The sequence below is a fragment of the Biomphalaria glabrata genome, chromosome 2 (genome assembly GCF_947242115.1).
Source record: "Biomphalaria glabrata chromosome 2, xgBioGlab47.1, whole genome shotgun sequence".
NCBI lineage: Eukaryota > Metazoa > Mollusca > Gastropoda > Planorbidae > Biomphalaria > Biomphalaria glabrata.
In genome coordinates this window covers 33,847,747-33,874,849 of record NC_074712.1, presented here as the reverse complement: position 1 = coordinate 33,874,849, position 27,103 = coordinate 33,847,747, and the positions used below count along the sequence as shown (strand labels likewise).

Below are 27,103 nucleotides of genomic sequence, written 5' to 3'. Positions count from 1 at the left end.
TGAATATAAACTTTGAACAAATATAGAACAAAATCAGAAGAAAATGAAAGTTTTCTTATTTGCTTCTTGTTCTAGAAATGTAAAACTTCTCTATAGATGGTGAAATAAATGAAAAGAAAGAAAGCAATGTCTGAATGTTGAAAGGGACCATGTAATGTACACAGTTGATATGTTCGTTGGTCACATCTCTTAGTGCGTGTTCTAGCTTGCAGTCTGAGTGCCAAGCAATCAGCTTAATGTGCTAAATGTTCTATTTACAACAGAAAGATAGGTCAGAAGTTCAGAACTAGAGAGACTTTGATCATTGCTGAACTGGTGGGAAGGTAGAGGACGAGTTCGCGAGAGTAAAGCTAGGAGAGATGTCTCGCAGTGATTCTCAAACATTCTGTAGACTGAAACTAAAAAGTTATTTCTGCAATGTGCTTAAGACAGAAATGTGAAACATAAGACGTGTAGTTCTACGTCTGGCTGTACATGCAATAAGCGCTATATTCCATTAAACTCGAGTAGTGAACTTCAGTCATGCCCTCGAAGGAACAAGGCCAAAAAACACGACACTTAGACAAGAAAGAAAACTTCCGGCGCACACGACACCTCGAAGGAACAAGACTAGAAACACGACACCTCGAAGGAACAAGACTAGAAACACGACACCTCGAAGGAACAAGACTAGAAACACGACACCTCGAAGGAACAAGACTAGAAACACGACACCTGGAAGGAACAAGACTAGAAACATGACACTTAGACAAGAAAGAAAACTTCCGGCGCACACGACACCTCAAAGAAACAAGACTAGAAACACGACACCTCGAAGGAACAAGACTAGAAACACGACACCTCGAAGGAACAAGACTAGAAACACGACACCTCGAAGGAACAAGACTAGAAACACGACACCTCGAAGGAACAAGACTAGAAACACGACACTTAGATAAGAAAGAAAACTTCCGGCGCACACGGCACCTCGAAGGAACAAGACTAGAAACACGACACTTAGACAAGAAAGAAAACTTCCGGCGCACATCTCGAAGGAACAAGACTAGAAATACGACACCTCGAAGGAACAAGACTAGAAACACGACACTTAGACAAGAAAGAAAACTTCAGGCGCACACCTCGAAGGAACAAGACTAGAAACACGACACTTAGACAAGAAAGAAAACTTCAGGCGCACACCTCGAAGGAACAAGACTAGAAACACGACACCTCGAAGGAACAAGATAAGAAACACGACACTTAGACAAGAAAGAAAACTTCAGGCGCACACCTCGAAGGAACAAGACTAGAAACACGACACCTCGAAGGAACAAGATAAGAAACACGACACTTAGACAAGAAAGAAAACTTCAGGCGCACATCTCGAAGGAACAAGACTAGAAACACGACACTTAGACAAGAAAGAAAACTTCCGGCGCACACGACATCTCGAAGGAACAAGACTAGAAACACGGGACTCTGTCTTCCCCTCTATGATGATGAGTTCATATCTCAATCAATGTCATCCCCTTCCATTTTTAAGATGTGTATACTGTATCGTTTCTCTTTCCCAATTTGCATTTACCAGTTCAGGTAAATTGGAGAGTTTCTCTGCTAAAGAATGGCCTAAGAAATTGATTCTTCTTCTTCTTCATCGTTCTCATTGTTATGTTGGAGTGTTCATATGACTAGACCAATACATGAGATGAACTGCGCAGTGGTTTCCAAATCAGGGAGCTCTCCATACAGTTTTCTTTCTATTGGGGTGATTTGGGGCCAATGTCTTATACGGGCCTCTTGGTAGAGAGAGCAGTTTTGGAGGACGTGGTCGGCATTTTCTGGTGATACTCCACATGGGCAGATTTCACTGGTTCCAATTTTGAGCTTCCGGAACATGTGTTGTCGCATTCTGTTGTGTCCGGTCCTGAGTCGAAAGATTAGACGTTGGTCTTGTCGGGATAGCTTATAGTAAGCATCATCTTTCTTGTGATTTGGATGGGAGCTCGTCCATTTCTCATTTATTTTATCTACAATTAATTTCTTCATTTCTTCTGGATAGAGAGCAGAGTTTACTTGTGAGTTTGTTCTCCCACTCTTGGCGAGTGTGTCAGCCTTCTCATTTCCTGCTAGTTGTATGTGAGCTGGTATCCATTGAATGACAGTTTTTTTGCTGTTGTGGTTGAGCTTTGTGAGTGCTGTTCTGAGGTTTTTAATATAAGGGGAATCAGAGTTTTGCAGGCTTTGGAGGGTTGTTTTTGCGTCTGTTAGAAAGACAATCTGACTGTGAGGGGAACTTGGATGATTTGCTAGCATGGTAGCAGCTAGTGCTAGTGCTTCCTTTTCTGCTCTGTGACTGTCAGAGAGCTCTCCAGTTGCAAAGGATTTTTCTAGTTTTCCTCCATCTGGCCATTCGATAAGTATTCCATCTCCTCCATTTGTGGTGGTTTTATGGGATGAGCCATCCGTGTAAACTCTGATCCACTGATTGCTAGGGTAATTGGTATGTAGAAAACAGTTCACTATTTCCTTGAGCTCTGTTGGTCTGTAATCAGATTTTCTTTTTATGTTTTCAATATGGTCCCTTATAGTAGGAAGAGGGCTTTCGTCCCAGGGTGGAGATTCATTATAGTGTATCGAGAAATTGATGACATTGATGAAATTCTGAAAAATTAATTTCAAAACAAAAAGTGTTCGAGGCCGTGAACGATGAACCAGGAATTGGTGAAGGTATAGTGCAGTAACATCTGTATGGTATCAAAGTATGAACCGTGAATTGGTGAAGGTATAGTGCAGTAACATCTGTATGGTATCAAAGTATGAACCGTGAATTGGTGAAGGTATAGTGCAGTAACATCTATATGGTATCAAAGTATGAACCGTGAATTGGTGAAGGTATAGTGCAGTAACATCTGTATGGTATCAAAGTATGAACCGTGAATTGGTGAAGGTATAGTGCAGTAACATCTGTATTGTATTAAAGTATGAACATCTAGTAGAAAGTATGGGGGAGTGAAGGTATAGTACAGTAACATCTGTATTGTATCAAAGTATGAACATCTAGTAGAAAGTATGGGGGAGTGAAGGTATAGTACAGTAACATCTGTATTGTATCAAAGTATGAACATCTAGTAGAAAGTATGGGGGAGTGAAGGTATAGTACAGTAACATCTGTATTGTATCAAAGTATGAACATCTAGTAGAAAGTATGGGGGAGTGAAGATATAGTGCAGTAACATCTGTATTGTATCAAAGTATGAACATCTAGTAGAAAGTATGGGGGAGTGAAGGTATAGTGCAGTAACATCTGTATTGTATCAAAGTATGAACATCTAGTAGAAAGTATGGGGGAGTGAAGGTATAGTGCAGTAACATCTGTATTGTATCAAAGTATGAACATCTAGTAGAAAGTATGGGGGAGTGAAGGTATAGTGCAGTAACATCTGTATTGTATCAAAGTATGTATGAACAAGTATGGGGGAGTATAAAGCAAGCCTCCTAAGGTTATTGTCTAGTCACGTGACCACTAGAGCCGCAGCATTATCTCAAGACCTGTTGACCTATACGTTACAAACAATATTCAACATACGATATGAAAATGTTTCAAGCTGTAACTTACGACACAGGCTTTCAATTCTGTATCCAGCTTCTGTTCCAAAGGTAAAATTACTTCTGTGAAAATTGCTTTTGTCTGAAAAAGGTAAACCCGTAACATATAAGGAAAACATAGTCATTATACTCTGAATAGCAGCCACAGAACATATTCACCCCACCCCCACCCAAATATTAAACTTACAATGTGTTTATAAACATCTTCATAACTCTGTTCCTAATGACACAGCATTTAGATTCTATTTTTTAAAAAGGAAATGCACTCTCTTATTTTGATAATTTATACGCGTTGCGTTTGGTACGAACATTCGTATAAACAGTATACATCGCAATATATATATACTTTAAGTTGCAAAGGGAAAAGATCGTCTCTCGAGACGTAAAATGCCACAGAATATATATATAACACAGTGGTTTGTTGTTGTTTTTTTGTAAAAAAAACAAATAGGTGACGGTACTCCATGGTGGATGACCTCACTTTTAACTACTAGTACATTCATAATAAACGTTGAGATACAAGAAAAGTCATAATGTTTTCCCCACATTGAAAAAGGTGCCAGTACGCCGTACCGGTGCGTACGTCACAAAAAGCACTGTATATTAGGGGTGCACCGGATAGTACTTTTTGATATCCGGCCGGGGCCGGATATGACCGGATAGTAAAATTTGATATTCGGCCGGGGCCGGAGCCGGAGCCGGATACCTAAGTGTCTTGTTAATAGCTTGTGTTGCTGAACATTTTACGAAACTGTTAAATAACATGTGACCTATATTGGTTGGTTTTATTTTTTTTCCTTTTATATACGTTATTGTTTTAAACTCTGTTACTGATTGATTTATTCAAACTTAACAGTATTTCTAAAAATCTGTATAGCATGAGTGTGTCTGTGTGTATGTACGATGCCACCAACTGTAAAGGATGTGTGTAGGAAGGTCAATGTAAATAATGTTAGTATATATTTAACTAGTTACTAATGTAAATCTCATAAGTAAAGTGCAATCTGCCTTGTATAGTGGTCGGATGTATGTGTTCATGAATTTCAGACCAACAACCTGGTCAGATATACCTAGTGAGCCTACACATGTAGTCCTAGTGTAGTGTGTATAGTTGTTTGTGTTAACCATCAAGCATTGTTTTTTCCTTGAGCATACGCACGCAATAGAGTTGGGTGTCAGTCAAAAAAGATAACACATTGGCATGGTCAGTCAAGCATGTAGATAAATTATACCCGTCCACTAGTTAGAGGTCAAGGTTTTTTTTTTTTGTTTTTTTTTACACTCCACTTTACACTTTCTTTGATTGCTAGATCTAACTGCGGTACCATTATTCAATTTATTTTATGCGATTTTAAAATTTACTGTAAGGTTTTCCGTTATTTATGTGTAAAAGTCGTCCTAGCCTGATACACAGTGGTTAAGTACGCATCTTAAGTTAAAAAAATAGTAATAACAAGGAGTTAATTGACTGTCACAAATTATTAAGAATATTATTATCAAATCAAGACACATATTTGCAGGAATAATATTCAAGTTAACACGTTAGAAAAATTATTTAAACTTAATATTTATTGACAGTGTAATATCTGTTAGCACGTTGTGTTTTTTCATTCTGGCTTATAAATGGTCAATGTCTATCAATAAATTGGGTGTCAAGAACCAAAGAAATAAAATAAAGAGTAGGGGGTGTTTAGCTCTCCATTGAAAGATAGCCCTGGTCGTGTCTTCTACTAAATAATTAGTTACTGGCTTACTGGGCTATATAATCTCGCGGTTTGTGTTCTGTGTAGCTAAAGGTCACTCGTTTAGGTGTGTGTGATCTTTAGTCCAGCTTACTAATTGAGATTTATGTTCAAGTAACTCGGCAGACTTGAAAAGGTGTGGCCTCTAGCCCAACCACGTGATTAAGATTTTTCTCCAAATAAGCAAACTCTTTGTCCGGATACCCGTGTAGATGTTTGGCTTGAAGTCCAGTTCCCCCCCCCCAATTAAGATTAACTACTAATATAAACAAACATAGTTCCCTCGTGTGACCTCTAGAGAGTGTTTACGTCCATCGTATCTGACTTGTGGTCACCTGTCAATCAATGAACTCAATGGGATGGACTAAACAAATAAGCACATTATTTTGTTTTAATATAAACATTAATACATTCTACAACAGACATTAATGGAACGAGGTCTACTTTATGCATATTAACTAGGTGTATTTTTTACTATCCGGTTTACTATCCGGTAGTGATATCCGACCGGAGCCGAATAGCACCGGATAGTAAAAAATGCCTGATATTCGGCAGAAGCCGGAGCGACTATCCGGTGCACCCCTACTGTATATACATTAATATAATATATGCATATAATATATATATATATATATATATATGTAGTGGGGAGGACATAATATACGGGTCGGCTCAACTTGACCAAGCACCGGTCAGCAAAGGGTCAAGTTGACCTCTGCCCCGGTAGCTGAGATTTGAATTCCTTTTCCTGCTGGCATCCTCGATTGAAACTTGCTGCTACGCACCTACTCCAATACCACCTTGTCTGATCCTGCTGTGTTTGTCCTAAGTTCATTGTTTTGACCAAGGCTGCAGGTAAACACATTTTTACTGTTTCGTGTACATCACATATTCTTGTTTATTTTTTATATATATCATATTGCTACCCAGGTTTTGTCCTCATTGTCGGACTACCTTTGTTCTATTTAATTGTCATAGTTTTTGTAAGAAAAGGTAAGAGCGAAGCTCTTCAATGTATGTAAGTTTTCTATAGAACTATTTGATTTATTTTTTATTAATTACTTTGTCATTTATTTTATTAATGTTTGGTGGTGTTCCATATCTCTCTTATGTTCATAAAAGAGATGATTGGTTCACACTGTAAGATTTTCTTTGTTTTTGCTTGATCTAGTATTTATACCTGATGTTGTGTTTACATTTTTTTTACAAATTGGTCTGTTCATTTAGACCATATAATTATGTTTATTTTATGCTCATTAATAATCATGTTGTATGTTTGCCTTTGGAAGGTTTTTTGTGTACATTAAACTTATAATAAGCCTCCTGACTTGCTTCGTCATTTTGGTTGTCGTAGTCTGTGCTGAACCCACCACATATATATATATATATATATATATATATATATATATATATATATATATATATATATATATATATATATATATATATATATATATATATATATATATATATCATGGGCGTAGCCAGGGGGGGATGGGGGTTCAAACCTCCCCCCCCCCGCAGGGGGGAATATCGGAATTTAGTGACTGATTTTTGGTATGATTTTGTTTATTTTGGGTGAGATTTTAATACTAAACCATCACTTGCCCCAGCGCAACCAAGGGGGTTTTGAGTTTAAACCCCTACCAGAGGGGTGTGAGTTAATAACCCCCTAACAGGGTTTTTGCAGTTAAATCCCCCTCTTCTATAAAACAAAATAAAAAAAAATGCAATTGACAATCCTCAAATTCCAAGAGCACAGTTAAGGAAGATTTTGATTTTAAAACCCCCTCCAAAATTTACGATAAACGCCCTCTTCAATATAAAAAAAAGGCAAATTACACACTCAAACTCCCATGAGCGTAGTCAAAGGGGTTTCGAGTTTACCCCCCCCCACCCCCCTTCAGTAGGGTTTGAAGCTAAAAAAATACCTCTTCAATATAAAAAGAAAGCAAATTATGGACTCAAATGTTATGAGCGTAGCTAAATGGGTTTCGACTCAGTTTTAAGTTTAAGCTTCCTTTCAGCGGGGTTTAAAGGTAAAAAAATACTTCTTTAATAATAAAACAAAGCAAATTATACACTCAAAATGTTATGAGTGTAGTCAAATGGGTTTTGAGTTTAAACTCCCCTCCAGTGGAGTTTGAAGCTAAAAAATACCTCTTCAATATAAAAAATTTAAAAAATTTAAAAAATAAAAAGCAAATTACTCACTCTAAAATCTATGAGCGTAGCCAAAGGAGTTTTGAGTTTAAACCCCCCGCCAGCGGGGTTTGAAGCTAAAAAATACATCTTCATTGTAAGAAAAAAAGCAAATTATACACTCAAAATGCTATGAGCGTTGCCAAAAGGGGTTTTGAGTTTAAACCCCTCTCAATATAAAAAAAAGCAAATTACACACTAAAATTATTTGAGCGTAGCCAATCCAATTGGGAGTTTTCAGTTTAAGCCCCTCTCCTACAGATGGCTTTTTTTAAAGTTTAAAACCCCTCCAGATGGTTTTGAGTTTAAAATACGCCTACAGAGCGTTTTGAGGTGGAAAACCTCTATCTTCAATATTATTCTAAAGCAAACTAAAATTACTAAATTATATTACCGTAGCTAAATGGGGTTTTGAATTTAAAAGAAAACAACAGCTCCAGAGAATTTTTAGTTTAAAACCCCCAACAGATGATTTTGACGATAAAATTTCCCTTTTCGATATAAATCTAAAGCAAACTACATTCACTTAATTCCAAGAGCATATTCAAGAGAGGTTAGACATTTCTACTAGTGGCGGGGCTCAATTAATAAACTGCAGTGAATAGTCATCTGCCGAAATTGAAAAACACTAAATGTGGCTCAACAAAGATGGCTAAGACAGATTTTAGGAGTCAGTTATAGAGATCGGGTCTAAATCAAGAAAATTCTATGCCGAACTTGGAGTCGACCCCTTAGTAAGATTGTGACAGAGCGTCGCATGAGGTTTGCGGGACATGTTCTCCGACAAAATGAATTACGAATAAGAAGAGTTGCGATGACTTCCTAGTACAACTTGGCGCCACACAGTCATGGAGGTCCCAAGAGCAGGTGGAAGAGGCTTCAGAATGAAAGAATGAAGGAAGGGTCAGAATGCAATAATGATTATGTACACACACACACACATAAATACATATAAAAAAAAATTTCCGCTGGGGGGGGGGGGGTCGGGGGGGGGGAAGAGAAAAATCCCCCCCACCACACACCCCCCCCCCGAAAAAAATCCTGCCTACGCCCATGGTTACTATATCTATAGATATGTTGTTTGAAATAATAATGTTTAATTATAGATATATATATATATATAGATAGATAGATAGATAGATAGATAGATATAGATAGATAGATAGATCGATAAATAGATCAATCGATAGATAGATAGATAGATAGATAGATAGATAGATATACACACATATATATGTTACTATATATATAGATATGTTAGTTGAAATAATAATGTTTAGTAGAAAGCTTGCAGTCTTTCGCGAAGTGCAACGTTTAGGCTACGAATCAGTCAAAGAACACATTTTATGCAAATCCGTAGTGCAGTTGTTAAGAACTCTTGTTACATACATTAAGAAATCACTGAGTGTTGTTTTAGGTCTATACATATACGATTGATGTCCTATAAAGAAAAGATTACCTTTCAAAAGAAAAGCTGATATTCATTGTAAATATAGCACTTAGTTTGGAGAAAGAATGAGAGAGCTGTGTAAAGGTTACCATGACATTTTTTTTTTTGTATTTTATGTAAAAAATGCTGTATGACTTTAAATTCTAATTTGAGGGCTCAAACCTTCCCAAGCCAATATACTAAACACTGTGCTAGCAAAGTGCTTATAAAATAGAAGTTTTCATAGCTTTCTATTGTTAGTTTCAAACTTTTAAGCGACAAAAGGGATTGATTCAGCTTGTACAGCCACATAAGTGAAGTACAATTTCTTTTCCTTGGTCAATAACAAATAAAATAGTAATTAACATAATTAATTAACTTTTTTTTTTCATAGATTTTTTTTCATTGATTCCTGTTTTGTTAGATACAAGAAATCATTGTGCAAGTTTCAATGTGATTCGAGAATGAATGTTGGAGAAATAACATGTTCAAACTTTTTACCAGACAGACCAATTGACAGACAGACAAACAGACAAACTGATTTGATATAAGCTGATATGTTTTGTTATAGTTTGATGGCGAACTTTAAGCTAATCCATTTATTCTGTATCGCTCTTCTTTAGCCATTAACTATGACTGTAACAAATAGCTATGTCTGACACTCCCCAGCATGTTATACTGTGACAAGGAGTCTTTTATATCAGAACACTAATGAGCTAACATCGATTTATAATGCCACTGATTGCTACAATAAATCACTCACTAAAAGAAAAGATGTATTTTATGGGGCAAATCAAAACCAGGGGAAAATTGTCCAGCGGGAAATAACAGAGGCTTCTATCCAACAGCAATCAATAGCTTCATGAAATTTAAAAAAAACAACACACTCATTGTTTTGATGTTAATAGCGGCCTATAAAGGTTCTTTTAAAGTGCAACTACGAAAACAAGATGAAATTGGAAGTAAATATCTGAAAGTTGTAGAGTAGATGCATGACACTGAACACAGGATAAATCAGACGAGAACTCTATTGTTCCGTTAGTAATTAAATCATTGAATACAATCCAAGTTTTGATACCTACTTCACATGTGAAATGCTTGAGTCGAACTGTGCTATGATATATGAACGTACTTCTTATTTGCTCTCGTTTTAATGTAATGTTATGTGCAATGTGTTGTTATGTGCAATGTATTGTTATGTCCAATGTATTGTTATGTGCAATGTAATGTTATGTCCAATGTATTGTTATGTGCAATGTATTGTTATGTCCAATGTATTGTTATGTCCAATGTATTGTTATGTGCAATGTATTGTTATGTGCAATGTTTTGTTACGTCCAATGTGTTGTTATGTGCAATGTGTTGTTATGTGCAATGTATTGTTATGTGCAATGTGTTGTTATGTCACTTGTATGTAATGCGTTACTGCACGATGCATCACATCAAAAGTAAAGATGAACGACTATTATTAGTATTATTATTGGTGAAATATAGTACCAGGTTATCGCATCTACCACTACTACAAGTTGTTATCATTTACTAGGTCTGATATGGAAACTAATGCTGGCTATTTCACATTTATCTGTCTTATATTTTGGTTGTATTTCATACATTTAAATTTTAGAATTTTAAATCATTTTCTAAGAACCAATACAAATATTTCTCAGAAAAACAAAAAGAAAATATTCAAATAAATGAGCACGAAGGGATCTGGGTTGGGGTGAAGGTCGCCACCAGTAAAAGTTTTGAAATACAAAAACAAAACAAATAAAATAAATAAAGCATAATTTCTGTTTTATTTTCGGATTGTTTTTGTATAGCGCAACTTGTATAGCGCATAGCTTAGAGCAGTCATGCCCAAAGCACGGCCCGCGGGCCAGAACCGGCCGCGACGTGGTTCCATCCGGCCCGCCGAAACGTCGGCACAAAAATTAGAAAATCCTCCCCCTTTCAATAAAGTTGAAAATGTATCTTTACCTTCCTCACTTTTTCTCTGGTGGATTGGTACCATGACTTTTAACGAGTGTGCGTTTATGAGTTTATGAAATGGAACACTGAATCTGGAGTCTACCAGGAAAAGTGAATGGATATTTTTTGTGGAACATTTTTGTCTTGTAAAGAAAGTCTGACTGTTTCAAAAACAAAAATATATACAGCAGCATTATAAAGGCCTTCTTGGTTTGAGCCGCATATCAAAGATTGGTTAAACTAGGCCTAGAGATTGGAGGGTCGATGGGAATATTTACCAAAAAGAGACAAGAAAATAAGTTGGTGGTAAAGCTAGCTACAATGTTGTATTTTAAGTAGAGAAATGAAGCCATTTTTAGACGCGTAAAAAATGATAGACTTTAAATATCCCATTATTTAATGTAAGTACTAGATCCAATAGTTTCAAATCGTCTCAGGTGAATTTTGATTTCATTTTTGGTACCTTTTTGTTGATGTGGCCAGCGACACGCGTGTCGAAAGTTAAAATGGCCCGCATGTCGAATTAGGTTGAGCATCACTGGCTTAGAGCGAAGTAGTCCTGTTGGTGTGGACCAGTGTGGAAAGGGAGAAGGGAGGGGGGGCATCTGGGAGAAGATTTTCATGCTACCATTGAGTGCTCAGTAAGCACAAACATCTGATCGAGTTGGGGTTTGAACTCAAGACCCCTTGATGGCTAGCCAAGTGGTTTTGGTCACTTAGTCACACGTCACACCTTTTATTGAAAGAGTTTTTTTCAGTGAACTTTGAAAACTTAAAAATGGACACCTAGACTAGACAGGAAAGCAAGCAATAATGTAGGTAACTTGGCACTACTTACACATTCCTCAAATTTAATTTGAATTTCTTTGTACGCCTCCGCCACTCTATAAATAGACTGACCTAGTAAAAAACAAAAGTGACACGTTTTGAGCAGATAGATCAATATTTACAACATATTTGTTTATAACCGAACAAAAAGTAGAGAAGTTTAGGTTCTGAGACTTAGAACTGTCGTTTGGACTTCTCGATGGTCCAGGGTTCAGCTCTGCCCGCTGCCATCCCCCTTCGTCATGCGGGAGGTTTGCACTAGGAGGTAAATTATCTTCAACTCTGAAGGAGCATGCGAAACATTCAAACATTGATAAGTCAAGACACTGCGTGAAAAAAATATACTTTCCATCTATGGACTTACAACTAGTGGGAACGCTACGATTAAAGAAACAAAACAAAAAACATTTGAATGTGCATTTTACTAATTAAATTAGTTAATAAATGGAAATAAAAATAGCCATAAAGAGTTTTTCCATGTTGATCTTTGCGCAAATCCACCAACGAAGTTAGATTTATCAACTGAAGAAATAGTCTTATTGTTTTAAAGACTTACCTCTCCAGAACTTTGCAAGATCTAAAATAACATGATAATGGATTTTTAATACCTTTTCTAGTTGTCATCTAAATGAGACGGACGGAGGGATGGACGGACAAATAGACCATACAAAAACTAATAGCGGCTTTTCTCCTTTAGGGGACCGCTAAAATATTTTTTAAATTACTTTCGGGTATACTTCTCAAAAAGGTCAAATTAAAAAACCGCTGATGACCAAAGTGACTTACCAATTTCTTCGGTACCGCTGCTGGCATGAGTCTTGCAGTCGTGACCTAGTTTTCCAATAGATTCTATGTAACCTCTGGCTGCAGACGATGTAGCTAATGGGGGATAATATTTTTTGTGAAACATATGAAAGAAAGAATATATCTTAGTACATATGTATACTGACATTAACTGACATATATATTCAGTGACACTACGATCAATAACTCCATTATTTAGCAGCGTTCAGAAAGTATCCAAGACAAAATTTACTTAAGAAAAAAAACTTGGACAATGTCTATGGAATATCATAATTTCAGAACGATACATATGCGATGTTCATGATTATTAAAAAGATAGATACAGGACAAAGTCAAAGACATATTTTAATGAAAGACATATATTTGGACAATGTCCATGACATATTGGTCAAGAAAGATTCTTGTACACTATTTAACAAGCAATAGAATAAAGAATATTTTTTTTAAACCAAAGCTTGTATCTAAGAGGAAGTAGCCGCAAATTGCTACTATTTAACTCTCTTTCTGTTGCATAAAACATAATTAATTAATTAGTACATCATCATCATCATCATCAAACTCCATTAGAGTGAGGGCTTGAGAGGCTCAAATCCTCTCTTGCAAAAGCCCTGGACAGAAACCCTGCTGTCTTGCGTAGTGCGTAAATGTCGCCATACAGGTCGAGAATTTTTGTTTTCCCAGACCTGTCGAGACGGAGATCAGCAAGTCTGGGGCAGTCAAACAGAATATGAGGCACGGTTTCCTCTTCCTCCCCGCAGCGGGGGCACCGTGAATCGAAATTGGGCCATAGCCGTGAGAAATATGAGCCAACAGAACAATGGCCTGTCCTGCACTGTGCTATAATAGCTTGCTCAGGCCTGACAGCATTCACCACTGGAAATGCGGTCAAGGCGCCTCATGCGCTCCCAGACTCCACGGGCTTTTTCGGAGCTGTCCCAGCACTGAAACCACTTTTCCATTTCTGTTTTTTTTTAATTATAGCCAGAGCATGATGAAAACTTACAGCCTGTTGAGTGGGTGGTATTTGCCCTCCCTGGTGGGCCAAGGAGTCTGCAACAGTGTTAATTAGTACAAAATGAATACATTAATTTTTGGATTGATTCGTGTATTGTTATCGACTATGAATAATTATGCAAAGTTTCAACTTGATCCGAGAATGGGAAATGGGAGAACAAAACTTGTCAAAACGTGATAAGGCACTAAATCCATATATATTTATCTCATTAAGTAGCATTTATTCTCCTTATTTCGAAATCAAACGAAATAATTACCAACAATTAATTAATTTTATAAACTTTTTGGATTGATTTAAGTCTTGTCAGGTTCAATGAATAAGTGTGCAAAGTTTGAACTTGATCCGAGAATGGAAAATTGGAGAACACAAATATGCAAACTTTTGACCCTACAGACAGAAAGAGTTGATACAACTTTTATAAGACTAGATTCTGGTGTCATTTTAAATTAATAAAGATTATTAAATACATTTAATAAATTTTATCAATTTATTACATTATCTGTGTTAAAGTTACAGTGGTAATAATGCATAATCAAATATATTTGTGTAACATTTATAGGATGAGGTAGGCGTTTCTAGCGTGTGTGTAGCGTGTGGTCCAGATACTAAAGAGAACTCCGTGCCTACAATTAAGTATTTGTGTGACAAACATAACAACCTGAACTCTTCAGTACCTGGACACAATGTTTATTTATAATGATATACTGTGACAGCAACATATGCAAGACCCATCCAAATATACAGCAGGAGACTAATATTACTCATACACATAACCCATGTCTAGAGATACACGGTTAGGTTTGTTGACTTCTGACTGTCTCTAAGTCAACTGACTTCTTAGTTCTTACTGCCTTTAAGTTTGTATAAGTCTGCTTCAAAGTTGGCTTCTAACTCCTAGCTTGCTTGATCTCTAACTCGTTCTCGCTTTCACTGGTACTTCCGGTCATCTGATAACTATGTCCACCTGTTCATGCTTTGTAGGTTTAACAAATTCCCATTCAATGGAATTAAGTCCATTTTATTTTATCTGTGACATACACATATGCATTAACTGTGTGATTGTAAAATTGAAAAATGTTTTCTGTTTGGACTGAACTAGCTTTAAGACTTCTTGTACTGTTGTACAGATTATAGATGTCATTGAAACTTGACATCTCATTAATTCTTGTTATCATCCTCTGAAATATTTCTTTTGACATCCTTTGACTTTGGAAAAATAATCGTTCGGTGTTTGTTTTTGTTCAATGATTTCAAAACTACTTCGTTCAAAGTTCAGTGAAATGGTCATTCTTTACATTTCATAACGACACTGAATGTTTATACTATAAGTTATTGTTTAGACTTTGCAGAGTTGTATTGTTGGGTGTGGATTATGTTGGATATGGTCAATACAAGCTAAGGATTGGCTTCAGCCTTTATTTATTAGTGCTTCTTTGTTTTAAATACAAAATGTCGATGGATTATGAATACAAAAAGATGGACTCCACTAATTACCGAGTAAAGCTTTGTGATAGGACTTGGCATTGATAAGAACCTGTTTGGTCAGAGGGTTGAACTTGCTGGATAAATTCTGCAAAGAAACCAAAGTTAAAATATCATTTGACTTTTCAAGCATCTTCAATAAGTCTAAATAAGCACAAATCGTCATTATTATTGGTACTCTCTTCCATATTGTCATTTCCAAAGCCTTAGACCTAGAAATTACTAGACGGCGGACAATGGTTATGTCTGCGCTGTATGTGGCAAAATATGTAGGTCTCAGCTGGGACTGTGTAACCACGTAACAGACTACACTCCACATTAATTTTCGGACACGAAGACACGCCATATTAGCCATTTGTATAATAAATGAGTACGTGACTGACAGACAATCTTAGGAATAAATGTTCTAGTCTTTTCTATATCACAACCAAGGATAGCTGGCTGTGTTTGTAGAGTATTCGCTTTGGACTATCGTCGTTTTAGTTCCTAGTACGAGCTCTGCACGAAGTTTGGACTATTACGTCATAGTTATAGAAAGTAATACAACAAACAAAGAAACAAAAGAGTTAGATCAAGTTATGTTAGATCAAGTTATGTTAGATCATATTATATAGAGTATAGCTCCTCCTTCGTGGTCGAAGATGAACACATTTCTCATTTCCGATGGACTCGAAGGTGACTGTACAGTTTAATACTCGCTTTTAAAAGCTAGCCGCATACGTGGCATGGGTGGGTTTGATCAGTTGCAGAAAGGCCTCCTTCTTCTCTAAGCTTTTTGTTGGTTCGGCGCTCTTTCACCCTGGCCACTCTTCTTGCTTCAAATCTTGAGACTCCGAGACTCACAGCTTCACGCCATGAGGAGCGATCGAGAGCTAGTGCTTCCCAGCCGTGAATGTCGATATCGCATTCCTTGAAGGAGCTCTTGAGAGTGTCTTTGTAGCGCTTGTATTGACCACCCTGGGAGCGCTTTCCTGCACACAACTCCCCCCTACACACCCCCATACATTCATGCTGCATAAATCTTTGCATCAGAGACTGGTAAAAAAAATGTCTGTAAAGAGTTGCTAAAGTATAAAGTCACGTGATATATATATATATCATATTGTTACGATTCTCTCTCCTACTCAGCGTGACAAGTTGGATTGAAATTTGGCCGTTTTGGGTTTCTAGGGGATTTTATAGTTTGAGAACCTACACTTGCACATATAAACTACAAGCACAGCGTTATAATGCAGGCAACAAATACTATAATGTAAACTTATGTACAGTTTATTATACAGAATAAGATAATTAAAAGGTGAAATGCTGTACAGTTGCTAGAATGGGATCTAGCGTATATACATGTAGGAGACTATCATCATTAGATATGAGAACCATGTGGTCTGAGTGTCATTAGGCTGGTTGCTTAGCTTTAGGTCTGATTGTCATTAGGCTGGTTGCTTAGCTTTAGGTCCGGTGTTGCACTGATGAGACGAGTGTGGCTGGTGCTGACGCTGTCTGCTGGTGGGCTGGCGTGGTGGATCCAGGCTCCGGGTGCAATCCAACGATGTATAGCTGCAGAGCTCAGCTGCGGCTACCATTCAGTCAAGCCAGTGACGAGTCTGTGGCTAGCGTTGTTGCTTGGACACTAGTGAAGAGTAATGTGGGCTGGTATCTGCAGATAGGTGCCAAGAAATCTGGTATCAGCTTTAGGTTGCTAAGATTTCAGGCGGATGTAGCCTATAAATAAATCTGCAACGATATGATGTATGCATTGGTTTAGCCATAATGATGACACTGGGAGGTAGATGCCTTTCCGTGAAGGACATCTTCAGACTGATGTGGAGAAACTATAAGCTAGTTTCATAAATATCATTGGGAACTAACAAATGAATATAGTGTCCCATCAAGGGAGATAACAATAATAATGGTGACTCCCATAAAGGGAAATAACAAACAGTAATAAGTGACATATGATAAGTTATACAAGTGATGTTCACCAGTCACGGTGAATAGCAAGTGCATACATCGCTTAGATAAATGAGATGAAAGGGAAGGGGAGATCAACGACTGATACTCGACCATGCTCTCGCATAAGTAATTACATACTCAATAATAAGACATGTTTACAGAAGTGTTTTGATAATTCCCTGCCAAGGAATTAATCAATGATAATATATTGAAGGCTCGTGCTGAGCGCTAACATATTAGAGTTAAATTGATAATAGTTAAAGGGCTAAATATATGTGGTAAGAATTGTTAATAAATCCTAGTCTAGATGGCTTCAACATTTAGCCACAAAAGTCATGATATAAAATATAAGTATACAGTAATCTACTTACATTGTCCATGATAAGAAATACACAAATATGTACACAATAATAATGTAATAAATAAATGCACAAATATATACACCACTAATTAAAATGGTTCTCAAGCACTTTACTAAGTTACGTACCACCAATCCAAAGTGAAATAAGGGAATGAAAATAGTCCAGAGCTCAAGTAGGAGATAGATGTGCTCCCTGTCAGCTCTCCAGTGAGAATGAGATCGGACGATGAAGTTCTGTCCATATACGCGTGGAGAGGGGGGGTGGCGGGAGATAAGTGCAAAGGTGGTCTAGACCGTGACGAGGGTTTCCGGGAGATAGACATTGCGCGAAGGCGCGAATTGAAAGTCCAGGAAGTTCGCCCAGGTGGTCAGAGCATAAGAAGGGGGGGATTATCAGAGCTCGGACAGATCAAGGAAGATTATACCTTGATAAAGGCTAGCGCTAGACGATCGGGAAGATTGCTGCCCAAGGGGCTGAGTTGAGTGGTCCTCTTTTGAAGTGACCAGCTGCTCCCTAAGGGGGGGGGGTCAACGGATGTTTGTTAAGATAGATAGGGTGAGTGTACCCTTGTCAAGAGTCTAGTGTGGCCCGTGTCAAGGTGCGACGACGGTGCCTAGGGAGGTAGTGGTTGGATTGGAGGGGTGGTGGTGATGTTTTTAGTGCTTGATCGCTAAATTAGTACAATTGATGATTAATAGCGTGTAAATAAATTAATTAAATGCTGAGACCTGAGTGATACCTTGAGTGAGCTAAAACGGTTTGTCACACTCATGCGTTCTGTAAACACTGCTAACCACAACAGAACACATCAACACATCAAGAACTTGACAACAAGGCTCCGAATAATCTGATACTTTAATACTGGTCAAATCAAACAGCCAATACGACACAATTGGCAACACAAATAACTGCTACAACGTTAGACCGTATATCACTGTACTAAACTCATAACTCTACTGTCTCTTCCTGGACTCGTACGTTTCACTGGAGGACTGCACCAGGACCGACTTCATGGCTGACTAACAGTCCCGGTCTCAACGCTCTCCGGTCTTGAACTGCCGCTTTCCTACACACTGTGTCTGGTCTGCGCAGGCTTATGATCAGATGACCATAACACGGACGCTATTCACGTGCAAAGTTCATGCCAGTACTGTCCATTGCCTTTCAATATAGCACGCTAAACTGTATTACTGGCCTGTGTCATATATGTCAGCTGATCACACACAGTTAACCCTTTTGCGTCGCGAATAGGGTTATAACAATATATATGGAGCTGACGTGACTTCAGCGTGACATGATTTGATTTTGTCACTTCAGCACAATGTGACTTGAACCTGTCACGATTTGAACGTGACACGACTTGATGTTTTCATTTGAACCTATGCCATGATCGTTCATTAGGCTTACATCCCAATGTACGAATATAGATTGGTCTCTAGTAAAGTAGTTTCCATATTGGAATACAATCAGAACACTCGGTCCAGAGAACGCGATAAATCACATACTTTGTACACAGCCTACATGTAGAGTATAGGAACCTGCCAACTTTTACATTGTACTGAAATCATAGGCTACTAACATAGTATAGGAACCTGCCAACTTTTAAATTGTACTGAAATCACAGGCTACTAACATAGTATAGGAACCTGCCAACTTTTACATTGTACTGAAATCATAGGCTACTAACATAGTATAAGAACCTACCAACTTTTACATTGTACTGAAATCATAGGCTACTAACATAGTATAGGAACCTGCCAACTTTTACATTGTACTGAAATCATAGGCTACTAACATATTATAAGAATCTGCCAACTCTTACATTGTACTAAAATAGTAGGGTTATATTAAAAAGTTAACTTTTCACTCAAACTGATCGCATTTTTAAATGTATGTTTCCGGTTTGGCATGAGATCTCCAAAACCAAAAAAGTCAATTAAAAATCAAAGCTTGTTCAGTCAAGAAACGATGTTGTCAAGGTACACAATTAAACGTTAGTGAACTTTAAAACAAAAAAAGGGGGTGGAGAGAAAGACGCAAACATTAGCGATGAAGCAACAGAGATAAACTCGAAGCTTTGATCTATTTTCGTTTCCTGCTATTAAATATTCCTCCCAGTAGGGGGTTGGTCTTTGTCTGCTGGATATCAGCGACACTAGGACGAGTTGGAACTCGACAAAATGTCTTAAGTGAATGGCTTACAAGTTTTTGTGTTGTTTATTTTTTCATTTTTCTTTTCTTATTTTTTTTTATTCGCCAAATGACTAATTAACTTTTCTTCAAGATTTGATCAATGCTATCTGCTATGCTGAAAATAAATCTTGCTTTTATAAAACGTGTGCATCAGCAATCCTTTGAAGCCGGTTAAAAAAGCAACTCACTATTATTGCTTTAGCCTCTAGGCAATAAAACATTTTGTACTGCACTTCCGATGTCTCTTCAGCCTGGCCAGTCTGTCCTGTCTGTCCAGTCTGTTTTGTCTGTCCAGTCGTTCCATCTGTCCTCTCTGTCCAGTCTGTCCAGTCGTTCCATCTGTCCTCTCTGTCCAGTCTGTCCAGTCATTCCATCTGTTCTCTCTGTCCAGTCTGTCCAGTCATTCCATCTGTCCTCTCTGTCCAGTCTGTCCTCTCTGTTCTGTCTGTCCAGTCTGTCCTCTCTGTTCTGTCTGTCCAGTCTGTCCAGTCTGTCCTCTCTGTTCTGTCTGTCCAGTCTGTCCAGTCTGTCCTCTCTGTTCTGTCTGTCCAGTCTGTCCTCTCTGTTCTGTCTGTCCAGTATGTCCTCTCTGTTCTGTTTGTACAGTCTGTCCAGTCTGTCCTCTCTGTTCTGTCTGTCCAGTCTGTCCTCTCTGTTCTGTCTGTCCAGTCTGTCCTCTCTGTTCTGTCTGTCCAGTCTGTCCTCTCTGTTCTGTCTGTCCAGTCTGTCCAGTCTGTCCTCTCTTTTCTGTCTGTCCAGTCTGTCCAATCTGTTTTGTCTGTCCAGTCGTTCCCTCTGTTCTGTCTGTCCAGTCTGTCCTCTCTGTTCTGTTTGTACAGTCTGTCCAGTCTGTCCTCTCTGTTCTGTCTTTCCAGTCTGTCCAGTCTGTCCAGTCTGTCCTCTCTGTTCTGTCTGTCCAGTCTGTCTAGTCTGTCCTCTCTTTTCTGTCTGTCCAGTCTGTCCTCTCTTTTCTGTCTGTCCAGTCTGTCCTCTCTTTTCTGTCTGTCCAGTCTGTCCAGTCTGTTCTGTCTGTTCAGTCGTTCCATCTATTCTGTCTGTCTAGTCTCTCCAGTCTGTCCTCTCTGTTCTGTCTGTCCAGTCTCTCCTCTCTTTTCTGTCTGTCCAGTCGTTCCATCTGTTCTGTCTGTCCAGTCTCTCTTCTCTTTTCTGTCTGTCCAGTCGTTCCATCTGTTCTGTCTGTCCAGTCTCTCCTCTCTGTTCTGTCTGTCCAGTCGTTCCATCTGTTCTGTCTGTCCAGTCTGTCCTCTCTTTTCTGTCTGTCCAGTCTGTCCAGTCTATTCTGTCTGTCCAGTCGTTCCATCTATTCTGTCTGTCCAGTCTCTCCAGTCTGTCCTCTCTGTTCTGTCTGTCCAGTCTGTCCTCTCTATTCTGTCTGTCCAGTCGTTCCATCTGTTCTGTCTGTCCAGTCTCTCCTCTCTGTTCTGTCTGTCCAGTCTCTCCTCTCTTTTCTGTCTGTCCAGTCGTTCCATCTGTTCTGTCTGTCCAGTCTCTCCTCTCTTTTCTGTCTGTCCAGTCGTTCCATCTGTTCTGTCTGTCCAGTCTCTCCTTTCTTTTCTGTCTGTCCAGTCGTTTCATCTGTTCTGTCTGTCCAGTCTCTCCTCTCTGTTCTGTCTGTCCAGTCGTTCCATCTGTTCTGTCTGTCCAGTCTTTCCTCTCTGTACCATCTGTTCTGTCTGTCCAGTCGTTCCATCTGTACTGTCTGTCCAGTCGTTCCATCTGTTCTGTCTGTCCAGTCTGTCCTCTCTGTTCTGTCTGTCCAGTCGTTCCATCTGTTCTGTCTGTCCAGTCTGTCCTCTCTGTTCTGTCTGTCCAGTCGTTCCATCTGTTCTGTCTGTCCAGTCTGTCCTCTCTGTTCTGTCTGTCCAGTCATTCCATCTGTTCTGTCTGTCCAGTCTGTCCTCTCTGTTCTGTCTGTCCAGTCGTTCCATCTGTTCTGTCTGTCCAGTCGTTCCATCTGTTCTGTCTGTCCAGTCTGTCCTCTCTGTTCTGTCTGTCCAGTCGTTCCATCTGTTCTGTCTGTCCAGTCGTTTCATCTGTTCTGTCTGTCCAGTCTGTCCTCTCTGTTCTGTCTGTCCAGTCTGTCCTCTCTGTTCTGTCTGTCCAGTCTGTCCTCTCTGTTCTGTCTGTCCAGTCTGTCCTCTCTTTTCTGTCTGTCCAGTCTTTCCAGTCTGTCCTCTCTTTTCTGTCTGTCCAGTCTGTCCAGTCTGTTCTGTCTGTCCAGTCGTTCCATCTATTCTGTCTGTCCAGTCTCTCCAGTCTGTCCTCTCTGTCCAGTCTGTCCAGTCTGTCCAGTCGTTCCATCTGTTCTGTCTGTCCAGTCTCTCCAGTCTGTCCTCTCTGTTCTGTCTGTCCAGTCTGTCCTCTCTGTTCTGTCTGTCCAGTCGTTCCATCTGTTCTGTCTCATATTCCGTCTCATAGAAACAAATAAAATGTCTGAGAGCTGAGCTTTAAATAGACCGCCAGGAAAAGCAAATGCACCACACTCTATTCTACCATGTCTATAATTTTACTTTAGTAGTGCACTCAAATGAAGTGTTGAAATAATTTGAGACTTTTGTATTTTTGTTCACGATGAACTTCGGATGAACCTTAGCGCGAATTTAGATGAAGTATGTTGATATAAGGGAGGTAAAATATTTTATTTTATTCTCTATGAAATTACCCTCCCTTCTCACTATCTTCTCACTCCGGACACGCCTCTGCCTCATGCGTGGTCTTTCATTGCTCCCATTGACTACAGTTTAGACTGAGAGGTGTTCCAATGTTCTACAGAGGTGTTCCAATGTTCTACAGAGGTGTTCCAATGTTCTACAGAGGTGTTCCAATGTTCTACAGAGGTGTTCCAATGTTCTACAGAGGTGTTCCAATGTTCTACAGAGGTGTTCCAATGTTCTACAGAGGTGTTCCAATGTTCTACAGAGGTGTTCCAATGTTCTACAGAGGTGTTCCAATGTTCTACAGAGGTGTTCCAATGTTCTACAGAGGTGTTCCAATGTTCTACAGAGGTGTTCCAATGTTCTACAGAGGTGTTCCAATGTTCTACAGAGGTGTTCCAATGTTCTACAGAGGTGTTCCAATGTTCTACAGAGCTGTTACAATGTTCTACAGAGGTGTTCCAATGTTCTACAGGTTCTCAACGGTTAGCCTGATTGTGTGTCAACGGTATGTACACGTGAGTAGTGGGAGTGGTCCATTGGTAGTTAGGGTTAGGTTAGGAATGTACAGGAAACGATACGCCATTCGATGTTTGTAATACATTTAGATTTTTAAATTAGACTTGGAAACCTGATAAACACAAACACAAAACTTAATCATCCGATCCCGATAATTCACGTGACTTCTAGAGGGGTCAATCAGTTCCCTTTAATTTTTGCGGGGTCGTGGTTTCTTTTAGAGCAGTACGTAATGGCATTCACCAAGTAAACAATCTCTCTCAGACCTCATGATCTACATCCTAAATATGTCAGACTCTTGTCAAATTCAATCGAATCATCGAGTAACAACATACATTTGTTCATACATCAAAATAGATATAAAAATACAAAAACTTCATTTCCTCCATTAAAAAGTCAATTTGTAAAGAGAAAGAAACGGTTCGCCTGTTGTATAAACGAAGATACTGTCTGTAAAATATAGATACATAACAATGTAATCGAGCGTGAGACAGTAACTCTATAACCCGAAATGAAGATATATTGAACTCTATAACCCGAAATGAAGATATATTGAACTCTATAACCCGAAATGAAGATATATTTGATACTTTGAGTTAGAAAAGCGCCACAAATTTAAAAATTCTTTTTTATACACACATAGTAACACAAACACCACTATCAGGGGCAGGTATGGCGAGAGTGAATGTGTTATTTCTTAGTTTCTATTTTGATGTAAAAGAGTTATATCCCTTTGTTTATTTCCCCCAGACATGAATGTGAATAGTCTGCACGTGATGGCTTTGAATGTGAGTGTTTCCTTGTAGGAGAGACAGACATTGGTAGCCAGTTGTTTACCTGGACTAATGTTTATGTACATATATTTCTTGAGAGTGGCTGTCATTTTTGTCCTCTATCGGATATTAACGTATTATGTGTATTTCCTTGGATATCTGAAGTTCAAGTTGAATTTAATCTAGTAGTCCCTTATTTTATTTAAGTAACCCCCTAGCGAACCAAGTAATAAAGGAACCCGACAACCACCGCTAAAATGGAATAGCCACCAATTACCAACATTATAATGTTCCAATTAATCATAGAATTTCCATCATTAATTAAGGGATGCAAATTTATTATAACCTATTAGAGGTTCATGAAAATATTTGAAACAATAAATTTTTTAATATAATCTTTTAACTATATTTCTATCATCTCTTAAGATTTTTCTTTCATGTTTATATTAGCAAAGAGCTTTTGAAAAAAAAGACGAGACCTGTTTTATGCTAAACTTTATTATTATTATTTATACTAAAATCTATTTATAACCAAATTAATTACACATATAAACACTACAACAACTTTAAATATCATAACATCTATTGTATCCCCGAATCATAATGTTTGATAGAAGTGAAAATTAATTGCATGACATTGCCTATAATTATTAATATTTCAGAATACTATTTCAAAATACGCGTATTAAAGATTTTATGTAAAATATTGAACAATAAAATTTAAATGATTTATTGGAGAAATTGTTTAAAATGTGCATTGAGTGATAAAAAACACAGAAAAGAAGAAAATACAGTATGTCATAGAGGATCACGTTAGATAGGATTACAAAGTAGGTCACGAAGGATCACATTAGACAAATTTACAAAGTAGGTCATAGAGGATCACCTTAGACAAATTTACAAAGTAGGTCATAGAGGATCACCTTAGACAGGTTTACACCGTAGGTCATAGAGGATCACCTTAGACAGGTTTACACCGTAGGTCATAGAGGATCACATTAGACAGGATTACGCCGTAGGTCATAGAGGATCACATTAGACAGGATTACGCCGTAGGTCATAGAGGATCACATTAGACAGGATTACGCCGTAGGTCATAGAGGATCACATTAGACAGGATTACACCGTAGGTCATAGAGGATCTCAAGATGAATTTCAGAATCGATTTTTTTCTTTGTTAACTTTTTCTTGACAGCACAATAGCACTGAGTCCTTTTCTTTGCTGTAGGCATAATATTAGTAAATAGTTTAATCGAAGTTTTAAACAAATTGTTTTCAACCCTGGAGTTATTTTAGCGCTTACTGTGTCACTGACACTGTCACAAAGTGCAAGTAAATGAACTGAAGCCATTGTCACAGATGAACACTCACACAATTCTGACAAATCAACTCTCAGACAAATTTCATAAATCAACTCTCAGACAACTTTCATAAATCAAGTCTCAGAAAACTTTCAGATTGGTTTTCCTGGCTGATTCAGGCAACCTACTTCATGCTCAAATAGCACTTGGAAAGAAGGAGCACTTGTACGAGCTTTTTCCTAACATATAAGAAATACAATGGAGATCTATAGGCCCCAACGGATCCCAAACAGAGGGCACATATTTTAATATTAATGCTAACCAAGGCTGAATAGCATTTTAGTTGTATGTTGATTTACTAATAATGCCATTAATTTGACATGACAACTTTTCATTTATTATAACACCCAAATATTGTGAGTATTAGGTCTGTGCAACTTGTTTACTAGGAATGGTTCCCCTTTCAGATTTTGCAATCTATAGGGCCCACGATTAACGAGAGGTGTCGTGTGGCCAGCACAACGACCAACCGCCTTTACTTTTTCCCAACTAATGTCAGGTACTCATTAGAGCTGGATGGACTCAGAGGCGACCAAAGATCCGGAGATTAAGAATCCTGGGACCTCCGGGTCGGAAGCTCATTGCATTACCTCTCAGCCACCGCGCCACGGAATAAGAATTTGTTTGTTTTTTTTGTAACTCGTAAAAATAATTTTCTTGGTGGAAAGAAATGTCCAATTTATTCTCATTTCTGTAATTCATCTAATTCTCTTTTTTATGTTCTAAATATTAGTGTTATCATCTGGAAATAGTGCTAAATTAGTTTCTTAATTTAATTTAGACTACACAGTCGACATACGCCCTATCTGTGGCTGTTCTACTTCAGTAGTTTAACTACACAGTCAACAAGCAACCTACCTTGTAGATATTCTACTTAAAATTATACAGTCGACAAACAACCTACCTTGTAGATATTTTAATTAAAAGTATACAGGCGACATATGCCCTACCTTGTAGATATTTTAATTAAAAGTATACAGGCGACATATGCCCTACCTTGTAGATATTTTAATTAAAAGTATACAGGCGACATATGCCCTACCTTGTAGATATTTTAATTAAAAGTATACATGCGACATATGCCCTACCTTGTAGATATTTTAATTAAAAGTATACAGGCGACATATGCCCTACCTTGTAGATATTTTAATTAAAAGTATACAGGCGACATATGCCCTACCTTGTAGATATTTTAATTAAAAGTATACAGGCGACATATGCCCTACCTTGTAGATATTTTAATTAAAATTATACAGGCGACATATGCCCTACCTTGTAGATATTTTAATTAAAAGTATACAGGCGACATATGCCCTACCTTGTAGATATTTTAATTAAAAGTATTCAGGCGACATATGCCCTACCTTGTAGATATTCTACTTAAATTATACAGGCGACATACGCCCTACCTTGTAGATATTCTACTTAAAATTATACAGGCGACATACGCCCTACCTTGTAGATATTCTACTTAAAATTATACAGGCGACATATGCCCTACCTTGTAGATATTCTACTTAAAATTATACAGGCGACATATGCCCTACCTTGTAGATATTCTACTTAAAATTATACAGGCAACATATGCCCTACCTTGTAGATATTCTACTTAAAATTATACAGTCGACAAACAACCTACCTTGTAGATATTTTAATTAAAAGTATACAGGCGACATATGCCCTACCTTGTAGATATTTTAATTAAAAGTATACAGGCGACATATGCCCTACCTTGTAGATATTTTAATTAAAAGTATACAGGCGACATATGCCCTACCTTGTAGATATTTTAATTAAAAGTATACAGGCGACATATGCCCTACCTTGTAGATATTTTAATTAAAAGTATACAGGCGACATATGCCCTACCTTGTAGATATTTTAATTAAAAGTATACAGGCGACATATGCCCTACCTTGTAGATATTTTAATTAAAAGTATACAGGCGACATATGCCCTACCTTGTAGATATTTTAATTAAAAGTATACAGGCGACATATGCCCTACCTTGTAGATATTTTAATTAAAAGTATACAGGCGACATATGCCCTACCTTGTAGATATTCTACTTAAATTATACAGGCGACATACGCCCTACCTTGTAGATATTCTACTTAAAATTATACAGGCGACATACGCCCTACCTTGTAGATATTCTACTTAAAATTATACAGGCGACATATGCCCTACCTTGTAGATATTCTACTTAAAATTA

The 27,103-nt window shown here is 38.0% G+C and overlaps 1 protein-coding gene across 1 annotated transcript in view; it reads right to left on the bottom strand.

Moving 5' to 3' along the window:
- The window catches only part of LOC106055937 (brain-specific angiogenesis inhibitor 1-associated protein 2-like protein 1), a 59,747-nt gene that overhangs the window by 32,108 nt on the left and 536 nt on the right, over positions 1-27,103 (bottom strand). Inside the window, exons 2-5 of the mRNA XM_056020157.1 lie at positions 15,068-15,143; positions 12,541-12,633; positions 11,765-11,826; positions 3,596-3,667 (exon numbers count right to left, since the gene is read on the bottom strand). Of these exons, the coding sequence (XP_055876132.1) occupies positions 3,596-3,667; positions 11,765-11,826; positions 12,541-12,633; positions 15,068-15,143 (303 nt within the window). The remainder of the gene's footprint in view (positions 1-3,595; positions 3,668-11,764; positions 11,827-12,540; positions 12,634-15,067; positions 15,144-27,103) is intronic.